This window comes from Necator americanus, chromosome I (genome assembly GCF_031761385.1).
Source record: "Necator americanus strain Aroian chromosome I, whole genome shotgun sequence".
Lineage (NCBI taxonomy): Eukaryota > Metazoa > Nematoda > Chromadorea > Rhabditida > Ancylostomatidae > Necator > Necator americanus.
In genome coordinates this window covers 13903912-13926135 of record NC_087371.1, presented here as the reverse complement: position 1 = coordinate 13926135, position 22224 = coordinate 13903912, and the positions used below count along the sequence as shown (strand labels likewise).

The window sequence follows — 22224 nt, the reverse complement described above, 5'->3', positions numbered from 1 at the left end:
GTCTTCAAATTAGTCGGGTCCTTGATAGAAATAGAGTGCATAAAGATGCTTCCATCACTCTTCTTTCATGTGTTTGTAAATTGATAAGGTTTTGGACCTTTGGGAATCGTTATGTTTTCCATTACATTTGACTCATCTGTCTTCTCTACTCTTTTTAGGATCTGACCTTTCACTTATTCAAAAATTACTTCAGGTTATTTAGTAGCTGTAGAATGGCTAACGAACTGGAAATTGAGAAGGAAATTGTACAGCAAGGCGATCTTGTTCGGAAACTGAAAGGAGATGCTTCTGCTACAGAGGTTCGGTGCAATTTTTTCCCCATGGTCCTAGGTAACGCAAACCTTTAAACTCTTATTTAAAGGAGATGAAAAAAGAGGCTATAGACAAACTTCTACGACTGAAGCTAACCTACAAGGAGATAACTGGCAAAGAGTATGCGACACCCGGTGCTCGCCAACAAAAAGTAAGCACGGGTTTGCATCCTTATTAGAAGCTACAATGCCTACGCAGGAAATTTTGCTCAGGAGAAAAAACCCGCTGCGGAAAAGAAGCAGGAGAAGAAGGCAGAACCTAAGGTGGATGGAAAGAAACAGACTAAGCTAGGGATTGAGATTTCGAAGGAAGAGAATTACTCGGATTGGTACAGTCAGGTGGGTCACTTTTAAATGAAAACCCAAAGGTGAAATCCAGTCGTAATTGACTCCGCTGTTAAGAAAGAACATCCTTTTCTATAGCGCGCTAGTTTCTTTCCGGGATTCATAGAATTTTAGGTGATCACGAAAGCCGAAATGATTGAATACTACGACGTGTCAGGATGCTATGTTTTGCGTCCATGGTCATATGCAATTTGGGAGGGAATTCAGGTAACCCACATTTTGTTCTGACTATTTAAAAGAAAAAGATTACGTGACTTCCAGACATGGTTCGACAGCGGCATAAAGAAATTAGGAGTGAAGAATTGTTACTTCCCCATGTTTGTTAGCAATGCTGCATTGGAAAGAGAGAAAACACACATTGCTGATTTCGCACCTGAGGTTAGAAGGTTCTACGACCTTAAAAGCAAATCGTTAGGGAATATTGGTGTTTAGGACTGTACCATCACCATGTTGTTAGTTGCTCTTATCCATTATTTATATTTATATGCCACGAAAAAAATACTTTTGAGCGGCTTAAAATGCAGTGTTTCTCAATATCTAGTTTTTTTGACAAGCTTTTTCCTACTTAAAGGTAGCGTATTCGAAACTGCACACTCTGTAGGGGTCTAGATTACGAGTATCAGCGTGGTCCCGGTCAATTCCCTCTAACCGTCCTGAAAAACGGGGTTTGTTCGTACGAGGTACGTTAGGAGGTGCCATCCTTGTACACGTTCCGTTCCACTGAGCAGCTTCTTCACTGGCTTTATTTGAATAGGCTGTTAAGGAGACCGACTCGCTTTTTTTCACGGAAACCACGCGTTCACAATGACGCTGCGTTTTCACATACCTCGTGACATCAAACGCCGTTTTTCATGCCGTTTTTTTAGGACTATTAGGAAGAATTGAGCTATTAGGAAGAATTGAGCACGGCCACACTCATACATGTAATCCACGCCCCGAATTCTATGAAATCCTCGGTAATATAACGGGAATGTTACTTTACCGATGTAGGAATCCTTCTTCTTTTTTTTCTAGGTGGCCTGGGTAACCCGTGCTGGTTCGTCTGAGATGGCCGAACCCATTGCGATTCGTCCAACTTCCGAGACCGTCATGTATCCATCGTTCAAAAAATGGGTGCAGTCCCACAGGGATCTTCCAATCAAGTTGAACCAATGGTGCAATGTTGTTGTAAGTAATTTTCCACGTTTTTGGATTTCTCGACGGAAGAGAAAGTTTATTTGTTTTATTTACTACACTTCTTTTACAGAGATGGGAGTTTAAGCATCCAACACCTTTTCTCCGTACTCGTGAATTCCTTTGGCAAGAAGGTGATGTTTACTCTTCTTGAATTCCTCCTAATAACTGTATTTTTTTAGGGCATACCGCTTACGCCACTCCCGAAGAAGCCGTAAAAGAAGTGTTCCAAATTCTTGATCTCTACGCCGGTGTTTACACGGATCTCCTAGCAATTCCAGTAGTTAAGGGTAGAAAGAGTGAAAAGGTAGTTTCGCTAAAAATAGACAGTCGTTTACTCTCGGGATAAAAGCCTTCTTTCAGGAAAAATTTGCTGGTGGAGATTTTACAACTACAGTAGAAGCATACGTACCATGTAATGGACGAGGTATACAGGGAGCCACTTCCCATCATTTGGGTCAGAATTTCTCGAAAATGTTCGACATCTCGTTTGAGGATCCAGTTAGTGGGGGCAAGGTGATTTTCGCCCTCAGTTTCCTTTCGCTCATTCTTTTCCTTTCTTTCTTTGTTTTTTCTTTAATGCTTTTCTTTGTATGCATGTCTTACTTTCTTCTTCTTTATCTGTAGCAAGCTAACTAGATAGCTGAGTACGGAAAAGGAGGGAGCCAGTAGTTCAATTACAAGTCAAAATGTGTTGTATGTATGTCAATGCTGATTTTAGGCATATGCTTGGCAGAACTCATGGGGTTTGTCAACTCGAACCATAGGTGCGATGGTAATGATCCATGCTGACAACAATGGACTTGTTCTTCCACCTAGGGTGGCAGCTATCCAGGTAATTCCAGTTCTAAAAGTAATCTATATTATACTGTTAGTGTTTTAATTTTTTCTCCAATGATCTCCGAAATCGAAGCCCTCTCTTTGTTTTCCAAGCTGTCATAGCAAAAGAAAACTCGAGAACATGAGCTCTTTTACGAATTTGTGGTGTTGCTTTTTTAGTTAGCATTTTCTAGAAGGAAGTATGTTTTCCACATTCATGCTTTTGTATTTGGTTTTAAACAGATTTGCATGGTCATCGATAGATGCTTCAAAAAGAATTTCGGTATTAGGCTAATATGCAAGACAGTTTTACAGGCTATTATTCTTCCTGTTGGTATAACGGCCCAAACTACTGATGAACAGCGCAAACATCTCATGGACACAGCCGATGAACTAGCAAAGATCCTCGTTGACGCTGACGTCCGAGCAGAAGCTGATTTGAGGTGACAACTAGCATTTTTATCACTTATTTTAGGTTTACAATGAGACTATTAAGGGAAAACTATTCACCTGGCTGGAAATTCAACCACTGGGAGTTGAAAGGAGTGCCAATTCGAATTGAGGTGGGCTAGTTCCCATATAGTTTGACAGGACTTCTTTCTCTTTCGAAACTCCTCCGTCACCGTATTCGACGGAGTTTTTCCGTCTTTGATATGTCATTTCCAGATTGGACCAAAGGACTTGGCTGCCGATCAAGTCACTGCTGTTTTACGGTATAGCGGCCAAAAATTGGCTGTAAAGAGAGCAGAGCTCGTGAATGAAATCAAGCGGTTGCTAGAGATGACTCACGTCGAAATGTATAACAAGTAAGTACTTTGTGTTTGTCAGTAATTTCATTCAACATCTCAGTAGTATTTTTTCCTATGGTGAATTTTTTGTAGGCACTGTTATTCCTTTTCAAACAGTTAACATTCTTTCTTTCAATCTTCTAACCTACTACTTTTTACTTTTCTACTCTCTTTTTTCCCATAGATCTTCAGTACAAATCTTTTTCTCCATACAAATATCCCTTTCCATGGTTCCGTTTGGTTTATACGTAATCAAAGTCCTCCTTTATCGAAATCTTTAATTGATGGTTCAAAAATTCCTCCCAAGATTTGCGCTTGCTTTCATACGAATACATTTTTTTAAATATAAATTTAGGGTGCTAACTGCTCGAGATGCCCATATGAAGGTCTGTTTTGATTTCGAAGAGTTCAAACAACTCCTTGATGACAAATTCATCCTTCTTTCTCCCTTTTGCGGTGAGATCGAATGCGAAGATGAGATCAAGAAAGCCAGCACTAGGGACGACGCTGAAGCCGGAGCCGCCCAAATGGGAGCTAAAACTCTATGTATTCCGCTAGAGCAGCCTAAAGAAACTCTACCAGAGAAATGCCTGTTCCCTGGTTGCAAGAATAAGGCTAAGTTCTTTGCTTTGTTTGGCCGCAGTTATTAGATATGAAATTATGAGATTCAACTTATATTGTTCTTTGTTATTGACCTTTCTTCATAGTCATGGATTGAGAAATTTATATTTATATGATGGCCGAAATCTTTTCCACGTTGTTTTTGTTTTCCAAAGTTTACTAATTGAAAGGTGGCGTTCTAAGGATCATGTAAATTTTGAGCTTCCCTAAATTGCATACTCAAGTATTGTTTCTGCTTAGCTTGGTGGTTGGTTTGTGATATTTCTTCTCTTTCTTTGAATAGCTTTTCAGCATTCAGTTCATAAATATTCCATGTTGTCTGAGTTTGTTTTCTTCTTGGTATACAACCTAAATCTGCTTTATTCGCAACCAGTCGTTTTCTACAGTTTGTATAATTTGTGAGCTTTGTTTTTTATGGAAATTTCATTCAGCATCTAGGAATGTCCCCTAATTTCATCTCATTGGATCCAGAATTTTGTGGATTTTGTGGGGCAATTCTTCCAATGCCTCAAACTGCTCCATCCTCAGTTGCTTGTCTTGTTTGTGGTACTCGGTGGCACGTGAAAGGTTTTCGCACTCCTTTAAATACTCACCCATAATGTACGATTTATGGTTATATGTTAAGAGAAGCTTAATCACCTCGTATGTCGGATAGAAAAAATCTATGAGCGAACTGTGGCTGACACTGAAGGGATGGAGCATGACGATGGAGCGGATGCCGTTGTGGATCACGTTTGTAGCAAGTAGGTTTCAATTTAGGCATCCTAACTCGAAACGAACAGAAAATCAATTTTAAAAAAATAAAAAGAGGAGGCAAATAGACTGGAGAGAACTGGAAACCTTGCTTGTATGTGTTGTACCTTTCATCTACAGGTGAAATAAGAAATTTGATATGCGCTAGAGTTGTATAGTCGGATAAAACGACCTACATCGTGTTGAAGCTGTGTTAGCGACGCAGTGGTGCTAGCGATTGCGCTCAAACTGGGACCATAGTCAGTGTCACTCGCACTTCATCGATGATTGGAGTTAGTTAATGTCACAACTCGATCGGAACCGCTAGCTCCATTGCGTCGCTCATCCAACAGCACCGAGCTTCAGGTTGTTTTGACTCGATTGTAACTAATTGTTTCCTTCCTTGAAGTCTTTTTTATGTTGCAGGTGCGGTCATAACAAAGCATCTTATTCTACCATGCAAACACGATCAGCAGATGAAGGGCAAACAGTGTTTTATACATGCCTCAAGTGCAAAAGAAAAGATATTGAATATTCCTGATTAAAAAGTTTGTTGATATTAATATGTACAGTCGTTCTTGTTAATCCAATTGCATTGTTATTTGTTACATTCTAAAATTGTACGAGATGTATCCATAGAATGAAGTTTGACTTACCCCGCTGTTAGTTGATTTCAATAGCGCATTCGACTGCAATATTTGTACGTTTTGCAATACTTTGTCTGTCTAACCAAGCTTATGATGTCAAGAAACAATGTCTCGTGGAAGCAGTGCTGGTTTTGATCGTCACATTACAATTTTTTCACCTGAGGGAAGGGTTTATCAGGTAAAATCAGATTCTTGTTTCAGTTTAGTTCAATAGCAATACTTGGAAATATTCCGCGATGTATATTTATTAGATATTTTTTATTGTTTGTTTTTAGGTGGAATATGCGTTTAAAGCTATTAACTCTACCAATCTGACGGCTGTTGCTGTGAAGGTTTGTTTAAGATGTACTATTGTCTATATTTTATAATTTACTTATATCTCAGCTAAAATCTCATTGCTTCTTTTGTTTTTTTTTTCTTCTGTTCTGTTTTATACTTCCTGATTTTATGTGGGTGATATATTTCTGAGATAAAGGATATCGCAGTTCGTCAGACACCAGTTCACTGTTAGTCGTGGGTGAGCAGATTGCATGATTTAAGTGCTCTCTGCGTTTTCATTATAGGGCAACCAAACAGCGGTGATCGCTGTACAAAAGCGTGTTCCCGACAGCTTGATAGTGGCCGACTCAGTGACGTCCATCTATCAGCTGTCGCCAACAGTTGGATGTTGTGCTATAGGAATGATCCCCGACTGCAAATTCCAGGTATCTTTCATTCTTATGCAAATGACATTACAAAGACAACATTTGCTGGTGTTACTATGAAAGGTCCGTCGAGCCCAAATGGAAGCTGCACAATGGAAGTACCAGAATGGCTATGATATGCCATGTGAACTTTTAGCAAAGAGAATGGCTGACAAGAATCAGTACTACACACAAAATGCCGAGATGAGGAGCTTGGGATGTGGTGTGTTTTTTCATATCGAGTTACTTGGAACAATTTTGTTCTCGTTGCGTTAACAGCAAAATTACAATTTACAGCCATGATTATGATCTCGTTTGATGACGAGGATGGAGCAGTAGTGTTCAAAGTTGATCCAGCTGGGTATTATCGCGGCATGAAAGCAGTGTCTGTAGGGGTTAAGCAGGTTTGTTTAGAATTTATATTGAAACTTCTGCGGCACGCGAACATATACAAAATTCCCATAAATGTGGGGATATAATTGTTTTTCAAATATGCTCAATTTTCCCGTAGTAAATTACTTCAGGTTACTGCATCTTCATTCCTTGAGAAGAAAATCAAGAAAAAATCTGATCTAAATCACGATGAAACCATCCAACTGGCCATTGAAGCTCTTCAAAGTAGTCTCGGTATCGAAACCCGCTCCAAGGACCTTGAAGTAGTCGTGGTTTCGAAGAAGGAGAAAAGTTTCACGTTGGTTCAAGAACAGAAATTTGTTCAGTTAAGTGCGCTGATTGCTTTTTTTTGTAGGAAACTGACAAATGATCAAGTTGAGCACCATCTAAATGCAATTGCAAACCGAGATTGAAGAAACTTGTCCAAATGGTTTCTTTCATACGTGTTACTTGCTGTTTAATGTGTCCTAGTACCAATGCACATTCGTTAATAATGTAACTTAATTTTATTGTTTCTATACCTCTTAAAGTTATAAAAATGATTGATAAAGGGATTCACAATTACTCTGTCGAAAATTGGAAGTGAACGTGTTCAGTGACGTTTAATACTATTTCTTATTCGGAATCTTCATGTTCTTTTAAACTTTGTTTCTTGAAATCATGGAAACTACTAGATGTGACGGTGGTTTTCATCTAAATAAATGAACAAAAAAAGAGAAATGATGAAGGCAGAAGGGCAAGCGGGTGGGGTTTCTATGCTTCTTTGATGATAAGGGGGCCGAGTTACCATCATCTGAATACATTGTGCCATCAAATAGTACTGATTATCGTTGATATACTTTGGCGTTTGCAATCGATTGGATAAGTGCTACAATTTTTGCGGGGTTCAACATAGCTTCCTATCAATAGTTTTCCATTGTTGATTATGAGTGATCTGATACATAATCATCTATTAAATGCTTCTTCTCCTCTTTTGTCATATGGTTCGTAGTTGGTAGCATCGTATTCAATGTAGGTTTTATGACAGATGTCGGATGATGAGATCGATGAGATCAAACATGAGAAGTTACTGGCAAGTGTGCTTGGCAAGAAGGAACAGGTCTATGCTTTGCGAATTTGTGTTACTACTTTAGCAGTTTTTTAACCCCGATTTTTCAGGCGGCAGTGCGAAAATCCACAGCCAAAATCAGTAGCGATGTTCTCATAAATTCTGTAAAGCAATCAAAGTTGGTATCTCATAACGTTTGTATATTATTAGGAATTTGTCTAAGTCTTATGAGTTTTTATTTTCTAGAGTTTCTACGGCTTTGGCGAAAAAGAAGTTAGAAGAAGAGAAAAAGGAAAAAGCTCAAGTAGGAGCAAGTCAAACAGTGGCCGTTCCTGTGCATCGACAAGCAAGCGAACGAATAAGAGGAGCTGTGGGCTTTATTGAATTGAAGTGAGTGACTTGTATATCAGGAAATACAAAAAAACAAACTACAAAATATAGATTTCGAACAATTTTAGTGCACAAAGGTTCCAAAAGGAGGTGTTGCAGCAAGATTTTGAAAACACCATGACTTTTGTGATAGTCTGCGGCTGCTTACACGTTTTTCTGAGACAATCTCTTTTTTGGGCAACACTTTCTACTCTACATATAGTGTCTTATGCAATCTAACCTTCTTTCATTTCTGCATTTTCTTAGACATTTTAAGAAAAGACCTAAAAGTATGGAATGATGTGGTAAAAAGCAATCGTTTGGCCGATCAACTTTCTTTCCCTCTAAATGAGGAGACAATGCTTGCAACGGAGAAAGCTGCAGACAGAGCTGAAGCTTTCAAGGTATATTAGCTCTACATTTTCCTATCATTGGTTCACGTTAAGTTTTTTCTCTTTCATTTCTAGCCAAAAACAGATTTTGAAAAGAAGATGATGGAGATGTGGACCGGATCGAAAAATAACATGACGAATGACACTGTGTATACAGAGGCGGAAATGGAGATTATTCGAGCCATGGATGTTAAAGAGGTGTTACTAATTGATCGTCAGTGACAACACTCATTTCTGTCTAATCATGCACATCTCTATAAAATGGTAAGAACCATTTTTTATAGGCGAAAGAGAGGTTGAATCAAATGCAGAAGATGCGAGCTCTGATCAGCTACCGAGAAGCCAAGTATCGATACGCAGCTAAAATAAAATCTAAAGGGTAGGAGGTTGATCATTTTGATGTGAGATTTCCTTCTTAATAATGTCTTTTGGAGGACACAAAATCGATGTAGGTATTGCTGATGGGAGATAGTTACGTGCAATATGTTCACATGTACCGCAGCTTTTTCGACGCTGAAAAGACTGTGTATCTATCTCGCATCTGTGTTGCTACATTACTATGTAATTGTCACAGAAAATTGAGGACCTTAAAGTTTCAAAATTCAGTGAAAATATCCGCTGCCCGAAAGTATCACGTAGACAGTAGCAAAAAGGTAGCTGCTGCTCAACCATTTCTCTGCAGCCGTTGCTAAAACGATGGCAGTGTTATAGATGTTGAAATTTGAATAGTAAAAGCTTCTATGGGGTGTATGATTATGTAGAAGATATTTGTAGAGTATTTGTCCAAATTTATCTACAGAGAAGTGCCTTGAGAGTAGAAATTATATTTTCTTTTTTGTTTAGATATCATCGCATATTAAAGCGACAGAAGCGAAAACAACTGATTAAGGAATTTGATGAACTGTTAATTCGTGATCCTGAAGCAGCAAAAGAGAAGCTGATAGAATTGGAAAATCAGAGAGTTATAGTATGTTTTTGTTCCTTCTAGAAATTACCTACATTGCTCTCTTCACTTAGAATCATTATTCTTCGTATTATATTTCTATTTCCTAGTATTCTATTTCCTTCAAAGAACCGTTAAAAAACGAATAAAATTATACAGGAACGTGGATCATTAAAGCATCGTGCTCGAACCAAATTTCAACAGGATATAGTGAAGTATGCAGGACGTGATTCCCGTGCCAAACAGGTGTTGGAGGAACACCTCAGGTAGTACTAGTGGTAATTTCCAAAAATTTCTGGCGACTGCCTGAATTTGGATGTCAAGGTTGGGTCGAGACCTTAAATCAAAAGTTCCCATGGAATCTGATGATAGCGATGAAGAAGAAGAGAAGGACGAGGAGAAAAAAATGAGCGTTTCTGAGATGATAAAGGTAACAACCATTCCATAAATTTATCTGTCGTAGATTCTTTTGTTCGCAACAATTGTCCTGCAGAGCTTATCAACTTTAGAGTGCAGCGGTTGCTGCAGCAAAGAGTGACGGTACATCATGTGGACCTGTAGAAGATGGTGAAGAAGCGAATAAAGCTCGCATAGCTTTGTTCGAGCTTCGCGCCAAAAAACGTCGCGAGTTAGAAGCGGCAAAGTCGCGAGCAGCAAAGAAGGTAAGACTATAGGTATACTTTTGAAAATAAAATTTTGAGACAAGATGGGTTTTTTTTGCTTCTGATTTGATTGGGGAGAAAATCGTTTATCATGCATATAGTCGTTTAAAAATATGAGTTGGTTAGTTTTTTTTTTTTTTTTTGCTGACGAGGAGGGGAAGGCGTAGTCGAGAAATCGTTTGCATTCCATATAGTGGGGCAACGTCAGGACAGCTATTTAGAATTGATTTGATCTGGGTTTGTCTAGAAGCGCAAACTCCGTCCTGGATTGATTTAAACGCAGAATTCAGCCTGTGGACTCCGAACCAACTTTCGAACAAGAAAGTGACTGGACATTTGTTCCTTCTTCGGCAAAAGCTCACTCCGAATCTGTAGGTGAAGATGAGCAAAACGAGTCCAGTCCATCGCAAGAAAAAAATGAAGTTGAAACGTGTGATGGTGAGTTAAGAGTGTGAGATGATTTCTAGATAGATTTTTTGTGTGCCTCATAAAAATCGTGAATTTGAAAAACAACAATGACACTCTTATTTCGTTTATTGCGGGAAATTTCCCGTTCGTCTAAGGGATTAACTGGTTTTTTTTTATTCCGATCTCGCCCTCGTTGTATTGCGTATAGCATTAAAAATTTTCTGTGTGTATTTCTGTTTGCAACTGTTCGATTTCTTCATCGTTCTTTTCGCAAAAAAAGGATATCCTTTTTGTCTGAGACCCTCTGGCTTCTCTCCTGAATATTCCTATTTAAGTGTGGCGACGAAAACAAAAGATTTAGAAATGCATTAATAGTTAATGTTGCTCAAAATGCCTTCATATTTCTAGACGCTTTTGTTTCTTTTTCTTTCTAAGTATACATCTCTTTCATTCTCCTCAAGTGGTGTCTTCTTGTGCGAAGATAGACCACTGTAATTCGCTTCTGTTCTCGAAAATAAAGCGACATTCGATGGGTTCTTGATGAGTTCTTCGCCGTTTTACAGCTGCCGAAGCAACACTAGTCAATGAGGAAAGTCGGAGTGATGACCCCTCAACAACGGGTAAACCAGAAAGTAGGAAAAGTAAGTCTACGCGATTTACAGTCTTGAGTAATAGGGTAAAAAATGAGGTAGAAATAGGCACTCATAATGTTTCAGCGAAGAAGATGAAGAAGAGAAAAAGAGAAAAAACGATCCAGAAAGAATGTACCACAAAAGATATTGATGAACTGTTTGATGCTGCCGAAGAGAAGGTCGTGGAAGGCTTGAAAGAAGTATAGGTTTTGCGAAAAGATGCTTTTTTTCATCATTCTACTAGAACGATATTTTTAAAGGCGGCTAAGCAGATTCGAGACGAAGAGGAAACTGAGACGAGTGTACCAAAAGAGAAGAGAAAAAAAACTGCAAAGTTGAAAAAAGAACAGAAAAAGGAAAATGAAGCAGTCGATATTTCGTTAGATCCAAAACATTTCTTACAAGTAAGCAGTAGTTACTTCAATGCAGTTCAGCCTGGTTTTAAAGGATCTGTTATTTTCAGGTGGAAACAACCAATTTGTCTAAAGTTTCCTCCGAGCTGGTCGAAAAGATGGATGAATTCGATGAAGGTGAATTAATTTATCGTTCCACGAAATCTGAGATGAACTTCATTGTTATTTGTGTTAGTACGTGTCTTATTCCTTTCGAGACATTGAGGCAAATATCCCCTTAATAACCCGTGTTTTTCAACCACGTACATGCGGCCTCTGAGTATTTTATTGGAGTTTTAATGTATGGACACCAACGAAAGTAAAAATGTTCAAACATTTGTGCATAGATCCCTTCTCTTCGCATGTTTCGCTCGTTTTACTTACTTTGAGATGGAGTAGGAAAGGCATCTCCATCTAGAAGCCACAATATTAAGTAGAACTACAGTTTTAGGTTGGCGCTTTTCATTCAACGCAAACTTCAGATATGCTTCCGATTTAATAGAGCACGATATAATACGAAAATTTAAAGTGGCTAGTGAATAAACAATGAAATAAGGCTTTGGAAAATCAGTCGACTCGCAGTCAGTCGGACTACTCGCGTTCTACTCCGACTCATTTCCTAATTTTGATAACTACGTATTTTCAAATCAATTCAGATCAAGCTCATGCTGTGGCGGAAGCGTTCAAAGATGATGACGTCATTGGCGATTTTGAGGAGGACAAGGAATTCGTGAGTTAGAATCGTTCAGCTACGAAATACTTGATAAACACATTCTTCGAATCAGTTGACTATTAGTCTCTCGGATTTTCAGTGTTAAGAGTTGATTGATATTAAGAGCAATCCTCAGCTTGTACATTGCAAAAACCTATCTCCCCTTGAAACATCGAATGCTGAAGTTTTGTCGTAGCATGCAATGTAACACCACAGATTTTAGATTGAAGAAGGTGAGCGGCCGAAAGATGTGGATCTCACACTACAAGGCTGGGGATGCTGGGTAGGACCCGGAATGACTGAGCGAAAGAGGAGGAAACAATTTGTAGTGAAAGCACGGCAAAAGAAACGAAAAGACATGAACAGACCTGGAGTGATCATCAAGGAAGTGCAAGAGACGGTTGGTGCCACATTAATTTTTACATATTTTTCATTAAAGCCAGTACTACTAGTTGTAAAATGAATTAGTGTTGCTTTTCCGCAAAAGAGATCACTTCAATAAATTTATTGCTAAACGGTACTTTTGTGCTATCTTTGTAAAGTGGGAAACTCCTGAATAAGGGAATCCCTCATTTTTGGGGGTGTTACCTACATCTCCCATTTTGTGGAGTCACTGGTCGGTTTCCAATCTTCTTATATATACGAGGAGAAGGAAAGAAAGAAAGATAAGTGTCCTAAAAACTGAAAAAAGAAAATGTCCCTCCACCATATCTCTAGTATGAGGGAGCACACTGAACATTACTATTCCAGACTATCAGCAAATTGCAACCGAACACTCTCCCCTTCCCATACACTAGCGTTGTCGATTTCGAAACAATGGTTTCGCAACCAATCGGCAAGGAATGGAATCCGATTACTGTCACGGAAGATCTATGCAAACCAGCTGTAATTACTCAGGTGCGTTATAGGTGTTACGTAGAATCGTCCAGTATTGAAAAAGGAAATGATGGAATTTGGGATTTTCGGAGGACATGGACATCCTGTTATGTGTTAATGTCGCTGATCCTTTGCTGGGGTTCTCTGACATATTGAAGGAGGCAAAGAAATGCTTATAGTCGAGTAAAGACGTGAAGCTCGGTGCAGTTGCGATTGAAGCGGTGCGTAGCGGTTAGGATCGAGACCGGACCCTTGCTGGCGCCACTCATAGTTGCAATTCTTGATTATCATAACTCGATCTTAACCGCTAGCTTCGAGCGCAACCTTTTACGACATGCAACTGCACCGAGCCTCATGTCGTTTCTACTCGAATGTACCCTGACTAGTGGGATTCTACTGAACTACTGATCGCGTAATTGTATGCAGTGTAATTGCTGATAGAACTCTACGTTAGTTAATCTATATTGTGCAAAGATTGCAACAGTGAACGAGTATTAGTAGATGGGAGAATTTCATTTGGCTTTTGCGATTCTGGAGCGTAGCGACGCTGAGCACCATATGTTTCCGATCAGTCGATAGGTTGCTGCATGTTTTATCTCGCTACGTGGGCGTATGCACGATTCATTTCAATGTCTGTTCTTCGCCGAGAATGATTATGCACGTGAAGTGATATGCTAGGAATACTGGGGAACGGGATGGAGACACCCGCTGCCCAGATTCAGGGTCCACATTATCATTATACTTGCTATAGCATCCGAAACGAAGTTCAACATTTTCATTGTGGTTGGCTCTTCTCCTTCTTTCTCGCCCTCTCAGCACTTTCTGAAAATTACGAAATCTTTTGAATCCAGCTGCTGGCGAATCATAAAGTATTGTTGTTATTGCACAACTATCTGCAGTACAGTTTTTGAAGGATTTATCGTACATATTCCTTGGTAGACACGTGTTTTCAATTTACAGCATGAAATTTATGTAATGACCTATTTAATGATAAAATTGCCCATTTCTATGTTTTTCAGGGCGGCCGATCGATAAGACCAATGAAGAAGGAAGAAGTTTTAGCCGGAAAATTGGTTATAGATGAGTGATTACGAATTGTTGTTGGGTGTTATAATTGTTAGTGTTGTTGAATTGGAATAGTATTGTTATCTTGTTGTGCTTCATTAAAGAGAGTTAAATATGGCAATTATTGATACTCTTTGTGATGAACGAAGAGGTTTGAGTCCTCAAATATTTAATATTTCTATTTCTAGATCTTCACATTTGTGAACAAAATTTCCATAAAAGACCTTTTCAGTAAATAGGCATGGCCGACGATGATGACTATCAAGATATGGATAACGACGATTTCGTCGATGACGATGTTGAAGACGTCGATCTAGAACAAGGCGAAGACGAACAAGACGACCATCGTATTGACATCATTAGCGTATGTAGCTCCTTCCTTTTTTGATTGGAAGAATTTGTGCAAAGGCCGCTGAAACCAAGTCCAATATTCAGGCTGAAAAAGGGACAGCATCAACGGATCGAGTGACAACACCATTCATGACGAAGTATGAACGAGCAAGAGTTCTAGGTACACGAGCGCTACAAATTGCTATGGGCGCACCGGTAATGGTAGAATTGGAAGGAGGTAAGCGAGTTGCTACTGAAATAAGTAAGCCATAGAAACTATCCGGAGATATGAGTGTTATCTTGTTGAAGTATCTGATCTGCACAGTTGAAGTAGGTGAACGAAAACATCAATCTGAACTAGTTCAACTTTGCGCCAAATTAAGATAGTTTCCTAATGGATAACCGCAATTTTAAAGTTGGAATAATTCATAAGAACGAAAATGTTAACTGACTAACTTAACTGTTCAGTAACCTAATTAGTGTTTTTAATTACAAGGTGTTCATTATGAAGCATGTCTTTTGTTATTTGTGGAAATGGGAACAGTAATATGTACTAGGAAGGGAGCAGTTTCACCCTGGACTTCCACGAAACACCCCATTCCTTATATGAACAAGCCCCCTTTATTATTGATCATGCTTTAATATGAAACGAACAACTGCCACAGTCTGCAAATCTGAGCACCGATATCTACGTAAAAACCTGTTTCAGAGACGGATCCGCTTGAAATTGCCCGCAAAGAACTGAAACATCGTCGTATTCCGATTATTGTTCGTCGTTATTTGCCTGATGGATCATTCGAGGATTGGTCGGTCGATCAGCTTCATGTTACGGACTGGTAATCACAATTACCAGTGTTGTTTGTTAATCGTTGTTGCCAATTCGTCCAAATGATCTTCAAGATTCATCGCTAGTATTTCGTGCTTCAAGAGCTGTAAACCTTAGCGTGTATATTTCATCAATAAATCTGTCATTTTAGTGTAAACCGCTTGAAAGCATAATAATAGTCTCATATTACAAGAATTTTAGTATGTTCATTAACATTCTACAACATTATCCACCCTAGACAATTCTATAGTTAAACTGAAGCGACGAGTGTCTCCTTGAGTTTCTTGATGCGTGAGGCAATCGACAGATCAACGTATTTATCTCCTATGGTCACGACTAGACCACCCATGATTGCCGGTTTTACAGTGTAGGTAACGTTCAATTTTTGTCCTGATTTCGCCATCTGTAAGCAACCGTCAGTCGCAAATATTAGAATTAGATATAAACAATGTCGAGGTCTTTACAAGTGGTTTTGTCTCAATGAAAACAATTTAAATTTACCTTATGCAGGGCATCGCTAAGTGCTGATTCGTGTGACTTACTGAGTGGTTCAGCAGATGTGACCTGAATCAAAGTGTTTAATGCAAAATATGATCATTGATACCAAAAGAGCTAAGTTTGAAAAGTATTCAAATTACCTGAACGAAAAGTTCCCCCCGATGAGCACGCATGATATGCTCATATGATGCAACAACGGCTTCCAACTTGCTGAGCCGCCCATTCTCAGCGAGTATACCTGGACAAAACATTTAATTCCGGAGTGAAATGGATGATATGTGCAAATACCGTTTTAGTCTATATATATATATATATATATATATATATATATATATATATATATATATATATATATATATATAGTGTAGTTGCGGTGCATTTGCGTACGCGCTCGAAATGACGCGGTGAAGGCAGCAGTTGGGACCGTCGCAAACTGCAGCGATGGGTGGTGCCAGCAAGAATTTCACCACGCTCCTAGCCACTACGCTCCACCGAACCGCCTCGAAAGAAGCCGCGTACGCAACTGCGTACGTGTTTCATGTCGTTTTGACCATACTACATATAGTTATCACAAGCATGTATATTGACCACAACTGAATTTACACATGCCAGGGATAATTAGCATGAACACTTCAAAAAGGGAATAATAAAATTTTCAAGAAAAATTTGAAAGCTCATGTTAAGCAAGGAAAAAATAGAAGAGGAAAGAGTATAATCAAGAAAGTGCACGAGCTAGATACCAATTGTTGTATTTTCTCTTTGGTGCCGCTGCCATCTAAATATTCCAAAAGGTTTGGGCAAGAGCTGCACAACTGAGTTCCTTTTTTTTTGAAAAAAAGCAAGTAAATTTTTTTTTAACATTTACTTATGTATCATGTATGTAAACAAAATGAATCTTTTAGCGTACAGAGGCGATATGAAAAGCGGTTAATAACTTCACTCGAAGTGGAAATAAAGTAGGAACATCTTGACCTTAATGATAAAAATTTAATGAAAATGAAGAGTTTAAAACAGAGTTACATAAATTAAAATCAAATGATAATACGACTAGAATCATTCGCTCTCTCTTCACATAGTGAGAATTTTACAGTTTTTGAATTTTTACACAACACATATTTAAAAGAAAAAGAAGCGGCAAAGAACTGATCAAAAAAAATGCAAAGTAACTCCAATCGAAGCAGAATCACTCACCGAGGAAATTGGTCGACTCTTTGGTCAAACCCAGTTTTTGAGCTATAGCAAGCACAGCTTGCTTCTTCTTCAGTCCCTTGAGGGTAGGATCACGAACGAAATCCTTTAATGACGAAGTTCACATGATTAAAAAAGGGTCGCTCGCTCTAAATAGAACCTTGAATTTTGCATCTTGCTGGTAAATGCCTTTGATCTTCTGGAGATCCTTATCCACCTGTTCGAGGTTCTTCTGCTTGTGGGCGGCAGAGTAGAGAGCAGCCGCATAACGTCCTTCAATCCCATGCACCTGGATAATTAGATTGAATACGGATAAAATATCTAGATTATTCGGAAACAGTGTGCCGTAGTTTTAAAGTTCAGTATCGAATTTATTTTACAATTTGCAATTTGCGCGAAAATTTGTTTCGAGCCTTAGGATTCAGATAGACAGTTGTTACAAAGAAATGCTAACGTTGTTTCGTTGAATTATGAATTAATTATGACGAGCATCTGTATACCATCTAATTCTTAGAGAAAAATCATTGGGAACAACTTTTAGAATAGAAAACATATGCTCCTCGCTTTTCTAATTAAGGCTAGTAAGAGCTTCGAAGAATCGAAGCACATAGATTATGTGCTGCGCTTGATTCCCAGCACTAGTATTGGAAACACAAACAAATTTTCAACGACTGGCAATTGGAGAACACGACATTACTCATTAAGATACTAGGCGAAGCTTACCGCAACGGGAGCCTTGACGAGACCCGAGAAGGCGGCGGCGCTCATCGAGAAGGACCTCTTCAACATCTGCGCCATCCTCCAATAAATCAGATATACGGAAATACTGTTACATAGAAAAGGAATTTATTCCAAAATGAAGATATTTCAACGGATTTATTAAATGTTTCCCCAGAGATGATTCTCTTTCTACTTTAAAAGAAATGATCGAGTAATGGATAAGATACTTCACAGAAGAAGAAAACGTTGTCTTAGTGACGCAGAATTAAAAGAGATAGGAAGAGATGAATGTCGGTTCCAAGCTGTTCGGAAGGAAGCTGAAAACGTACGAAAAAAAAACTTCGCTAGAGGAATAGAAAACAGGCCGCCTCTACCAGGATCACGACAGGAAAAATACGCATCAGAACTCCATCTTAGGTTCAAGGACTACTATAAACCCGCCCTTTATACCTCCGGAAGAAAAGCGGTCAAAAAATTACAGAGTTCCACAGGCTTTTACCAAATGTCCTTAGCCACCGTACTCTACGAGAGTCGAAGAGCGGATTTCTGGAATACAGCCAGTAGGTCCGGTGACGAAAATGGCGCACCGACTCTAAATCATGGCGATACGCAGCCATTTCCGGAGGGCGCGTTTTCGAGCCATTTTCGACGTGATCAAAACCCTTCCTGACTGATTTTGTGAGTATTTCGCTGTTTTTCTCTCTGTAAAACCGTCAAGTGGTCAGAAACAGCTGTTTTGCTCTGTCTAGACATGCATGTGTAGCTTATACTGGGTGTGCTGCGGTCCCTAGATGCGTGTTGATGGGTTTCTTTCATCTTAGACTGTCTGGCGAGTTATTTTGTGTTCGTTTCCGCTTCTAGGGAACTGGGAAGATCATTGTATGTTGTGCGCTGACATTTTACACTGTTTCGTAACACTGAGGTATTTTTTTCGCAATGTTGTGCAACATTACGTAGCATTAGAACTGCCTAAGCATTGAGTGTTCGCCCCATTCACATCATTCGTGTTTGCACTACCCACTGCTGTCTGGTTGGTATTCTGTTGCTCGCGCTTCTCCTAAGTCTTAAACTGTTCTCCATTGTAATCTTGCGTATTTTTCAGCTAAGCCAGCTCGACTAGGACGAATCATGCCTTTGGCTATCGATTTGCTGCACCCTGATCCAGAGATTGAGCGTCAGCGCCACAAGCTCAAGCGACTTGTTCAGCATCCCAACAGTTACTTTATGGACGTCAAATGCCCCGGATGTTTTAAGGTGAGTATTCCGAACATTGTCTCTTCTTTCTTTGTTTTGCATTATCAAATCAATTTGTCGTTCCGTACTATTCGGGGCGGATATCCTGTAAGTTTTTGTGAACTGGCGTTAATTTTTCTTCCTATCGGCGACTAGATTTAGGTTTTGATTTTGCTCTGTGCATTACTTATTTGATGCGTTCCATTGAAAGACGCTGGTTTCCGACTCTACCAAGACTTTATCTCACTAATTCGAGTATTGGAATCGTTGGGATCAGAATGTTCCCAAGGAAACATTCCAGCGGTTCCTAACCCTGTATTAAAATGCCGTGAGAAAAAGTGAGCATCGCGTTGTTAATATACCTTTTTTAATTAAGGATTTTGATCCCGTAAAAGTACCTATGAGTAGTCAACGGCAGATAGCAAATGCTGCTCAGGTTTACTATCCCCTAATGAAAATAGATAGGTAGCCGTGTTAGTCACGAATGACGTTTATTTCTATAGAAAAATAGCCGGTATATTCACCGCTGAGTGCGAGTTATTTGGAAGGATAATTCCTACGCAGCTGCTTCGTTCTGTGTAGCATTAAAAAAGCTGTTCTGGGCCCAAGACAATGAGAGGACGGAGAGGCGAAAATTTGAGATTCTTAGACCACCTAACAAATCAATTGGTATTCGAAATGTCTTATAGTGCAGCATCGGTGCATTTCTGTTCTTTCTGGGGCATGTCAAGGGCGAAAAATTTTACTGCAGAATGTATGCGCGTAATTTTTGTGACCACTGTTGAGCATGTGAGACCACCTTCGTTACAGTCCATATAGTCTGGAAAACGTATTGCTGAAGGGGAGATTTTATTCCATCATTCTGTTGTTGCTTTTTGAAACTAGACGGTAGTTATCACTTTTCAACGTTTCCATATATGCTGAATCCGAAAATAGTATATCCTGGTTTTTGCATTTTTATCAGAAATCTTGCATACGGTAAAGTAGTCAGTGATCCACCGACTTTCCGCAGAAAACCACAACAGCTATCTTTTTTTTTGTTCGTGTCAACCAATGCGGATATTCGTATTCATACAATAATAATAAGGCAATCTTTCTCGCTTTGTTAAATTTGTTAAGTGAGCAGTATTAATTATGTAAATTTTTGAACATTTTGTGTGACTCCTGCAACAATAACGTTTCCAATTTCCTTTCAATACCTTTGATATGTTGACACTGGATGTTACAGTCATTTAAAAACTTTGTCAGACCTTTTTGTTTTCCTTTTGTCTCTTGTTGTTCCGTAAAAGTGACTATGCCAGGATTGGCTAGTCCGTTCTCTCAGTATTGATTTCATTTGGTTTAGTATCCAACTATTTCTTAACAGAAATATCCATATATCGCAGAAACAGACATTACACATGTTGTAGACTTCATAAGCTGTAGCATTCATTAACTGTTTGTTCAGGTTTCAAAGTTTGTGAAACACAAATTGTACCGAAATAGCCTAATTCATGCAGTCCAATAATGAGAATTTATTACAATGAGGTGAGAGAAAATGCTGCTAACACATGCTTTATAAGCCATAGCTGATTTTTTTTTCGGCGATTTTGATGCAGCCTTTTTTATATCTTACAACATCCAGCAATCCATTTGAGTGCAACAAAAATGAATTACACATCAAACTGCGTTAGAAACCATGCGGGTGAGGGCTCGATATGCGTCCATCAGCTCTAGTCAATCACATCATAGTGTTCTCGTAAAGTCTCAAATGTTCTCTCTTAGAAAACGGACAATAAAAGATGTTCATTTTAGTGCTTTTCGTTAAAGGCATCACTCCACGAATCTGAGATGGTGCAGATTTCAGGTGGAGTATTCGTAGACTATGGAGAGGGGGGTGATTCCGTTCATTTCTTCCTAATTGCCATAAAAAACGGCCCGGAAGATGCGGCGTCGCACAAGGCTGGGGCGCTCCAGTCGAACTCCCTGTAGGAAATAGTGCGCCAAAACATCCGAAGCCGTGTTTTCCGGGCCATTTTTTACGGCAATTAGGAAGAAATGGACGGAATCACTCCCCTCTCCATAGTCTCCCATCCCGTATACGAATACTCCACCTGAAATCTGTACCACCTCAGATTCGTGGAGTGATGCCTTTAAATGCACTGTAATGCTGCTTGTGCCCCCCACTTGCGACCTGATAGGTGACTTATTGGGTGAATTCGATTGATTACTTATCTTTAAAAAAAGTCAGACGGGATTTGAAAGTTCATCTGATTCTATAGCAGTGTGAAAAATTTATAAGTGCTTAGCAAGTTAGATCAGTAGCACGCAAATGACATTTAAAGAATTTTCTCTTGTCTTGTGGATGATCTAGAGGAATAGTAGCCATTTTTGCTACTTGAACGGCTTTTTGAGTTTTGGAAGCATCCCGAATACTCCTATAATACCTGAATGCTTTCAACTTCATGAGGATTGTTTTGGATGGATTTGCGTGTATAATACCAACGTATCATCTCTCTTAGTTGTGAGTTTTAACAATTATGTTTTAACAACCTGGGATGGGGAAGGTTCAGATCAAGATTGTATGTTTTTTAGCACTTTCATAATCTATTCTTATAGTAGGACCGGTAGCTTCATCATGTGATCTTTTCATTTAACGGAGTGCATCTGCCATAGTTAAGTTAGTGTTAGATGTGTTAGCCGTCCTAGCATTACTTTGTTGTGCGTTTTCATATCTATCATATGAGTCATATGATAGATATGAAGACATGGAGACAAAATTTGTTAGGTTCTTTAAGCCATTTTATAGTCCGCTCCGCAACTGTACGGTAGAGACGCAGCAGCGCACCTTTCGCTGTGCGCTACATCTTTGAGTGATTTTTGGAGCTGACTCTGGAACAAAGGTTCCACCATTCTTTGACACGCGATAAATCAAATGTATCAAGGCTCATTGTGAGCATAGATGCGATAGTCGGAGCCGTTGTTCGGTATCCCCTTCACCTTTGGACGGTTGGCGGAAGGACCTCCTTCGCCTTTAATCGGTTGGCGAAGGGATCCTCATTACATGAGTTGCACTTCACATGAGGAGGGTCCGGCTCCTCCCTATCTCACCTATGATTGCGACTTTTGACTTTTCTATTGATTATTCTGTATTTCACAGTCTCGATGTAATGAAACTAAATTGAACAGCCTTATCAGTTAGCAACTATCTGTTTCATTTCCCTACATCGTTCTAAATCCATCCCTTTCTTTCCAAATGTACATCTTTCTCTTTCGCTTTGCAAATATACATCCATCTTTCCTATTCAGATCACAACTGTCTTTTCCCACGCGACTACGGTCGTTGTCTGTGTTGGATGTAATACCGTACTGTGCACGCCGACCGGAGGAAAGGCACGCTTAACGGAAGGTTGCTCATTCCGTAAGAAGCAGCATTAAA

The 22224-nt window shown here is 39.3% G+C and overlaps 7 protein-coding genes across 9 annotated transcripts; 6 read left to right on the top strand and 1 right to left on the bottom strand.

The window, feature by feature from the left end:
• Positions 1–212: 212 nt before the first annotated feature.
• Positions 213–4086, top strand: RB195_005479 (uncharacterized protein; the record flags this gene model as incomplete). The annotated part of the gene is made up of 14 exons (XM_064178008.1): positions 213–299; positions 362–463; positions 525–650; positions 771–863; positions 918–1034; positions 1671–1823; positions 1903–1963; positions 2012–2136; positions 2193–2345; positions 2551–2664; positions 2964–3091; positions 3145–3211; positions 3315–3454; positions 3792–4086. 14 exons carry the CDS (start codon positions 213–215, stop codon positions 4084–4086), a joined length of 1761 nt encoding a protein of 586 aa, XP_064035099.1.
• A 411-nt stretch (positions 4087–4497) lies between these two features.
• RB195_005478 (uncharacterized protein) lies at positions 4498–5330 on the top strand (the record flags this gene model as incomplete). The annotated part of the gene is made up of 3 exons (XM_064178007.1): positions 4498–4624; positions 4683–4800; positions 5216–5330. 3 exons carry the CDS (start codon positions 4498–4500, stop codon positions 5328–5330), a joined length of 360 nt encoding a protein of 119 aa, XP_064035098.1.
• Positions 5331–5542: 212 nt separating this feature from the next.
• Positions 5543–6925, top strand: RB195_005477 (uncharacterized protein; the record flags this gene model as incomplete). Its single annotated transcript, XM_064178006.1, has 7 exons — positions 5543–5614; positions 5712–5768; positions 6000–6140; positions 6204–6342; positions 6417–6523; positions 6644–6810; positions 6868–6925. The coding sequence occupies 7 exons, from the start codon at positions 5543–5545 to the stop codon at positions 6923–6925; spliced, it is 741 nt and encodes a 246-aa protein (XP_064035097.1).
• Positions 6926–7539: 614 nt separating this feature from the next.
• On the top strand, positions 7540–14034 carry RB195_005476 (uncharacterized protein; the record flags this gene model as incomplete). The annotated part of the gene is made up of 19 exons (XM_013436861.2): positions 7540–7611; positions 7671–7738; positions 7807–7950; positions 8207–8333; positions 8397–8519; positions 8606–8700; positions 9165–9288; positions 9424–9530; positions 9589–9694; positions 9774–9926; positions 10217–10364; positions 10898–10975; positions 11051–11166; positions 11227–11370; positions 11430–11496; positions 12015–12088; positions 12294–12470; positions 12821–12967; positions 13966–14034. The coding sequence occupies 19 exons, from the start codon at positions 7540–7542 to the stop codon at positions 14032–14034; spliced, it is 2139 nt and encodes a 712-aa protein (XP_013292315.2).
• A 218-nt stretch (positions 14035–14252) lies between these two features.
• Positions 14253–15181, top strand: RB195_005475 (uncharacterized protein; the record flags this gene model as incomplete). The annotated part of the gene is made up of 3 exons (XM_064178005.1): positions 14253–14375; positions 14447–14579; positions 15051–15181. 3 exons carry the CDS (start codon positions 14253–14255, stop codon positions 15179–15181), a joined length of 387 nt encoding a protein of 128 aa, XP_064035096.1.
• A 236-nt stretch (positions 15182–15417) lies between these two features.
• Positions 15418–17651, bottom strand: RB195_005474 (uncharacterized protein; the record flags this gene model as incomplete). 2 transcript variants are annotated; one of them, XM_013436860.2, is made up of 6 exons in its annotated part: positions 15418–15570; positions 15669–15731; positions 15806–15903; positions 16857–16959; positions 17014–17142; positions 17577–17651. In XM_013436860.2, 6 exons carry the CDS (start codon positions 17649–17651, stop codon positions 15418–15420), a joined length of 621 nt encoding a protein of 206 aa, XP_013292314.1. The 2 variants fall into 2 exon arrangements, with proteins under 2 accessions (XP_013292314.1, XP_064035095.1); XM_064178004.1 differs by having other exon boundaries at positions 17577–17642.
• A 136-nt stretch (positions 17652–17787) lies between these two features.
• Positions 17788–22223, top strand: RB195_005473 (uncharacterized protein; the record flags this gene model as incomplete). Of its 2 annotated transcripts, XM_064178001.1 has the most annotated exons (4): positions 17788–17898; positions 18537–18603; positions 18676–18827; positions 22095–22223. In XM_064178001.1, the coding sequence occupies 4 exons, from the start codon at positions 17788–17790 to the stop codon at positions 22221–22223; spliced, it is 459 nt and encodes a 152-aa protein (XP_064035093.1). The 2 variants fall into 2 exon arrangements, with proteins under 2 accessions (XP_064035093.1, XP_064035094.1); XM_064178000.1 differs by lacking the exons at positions 17788–17898; positions 18537–18603 and adding an exon at positions 18375–18402.
• Position 22224: the final 1 nt, after the last annotated feature.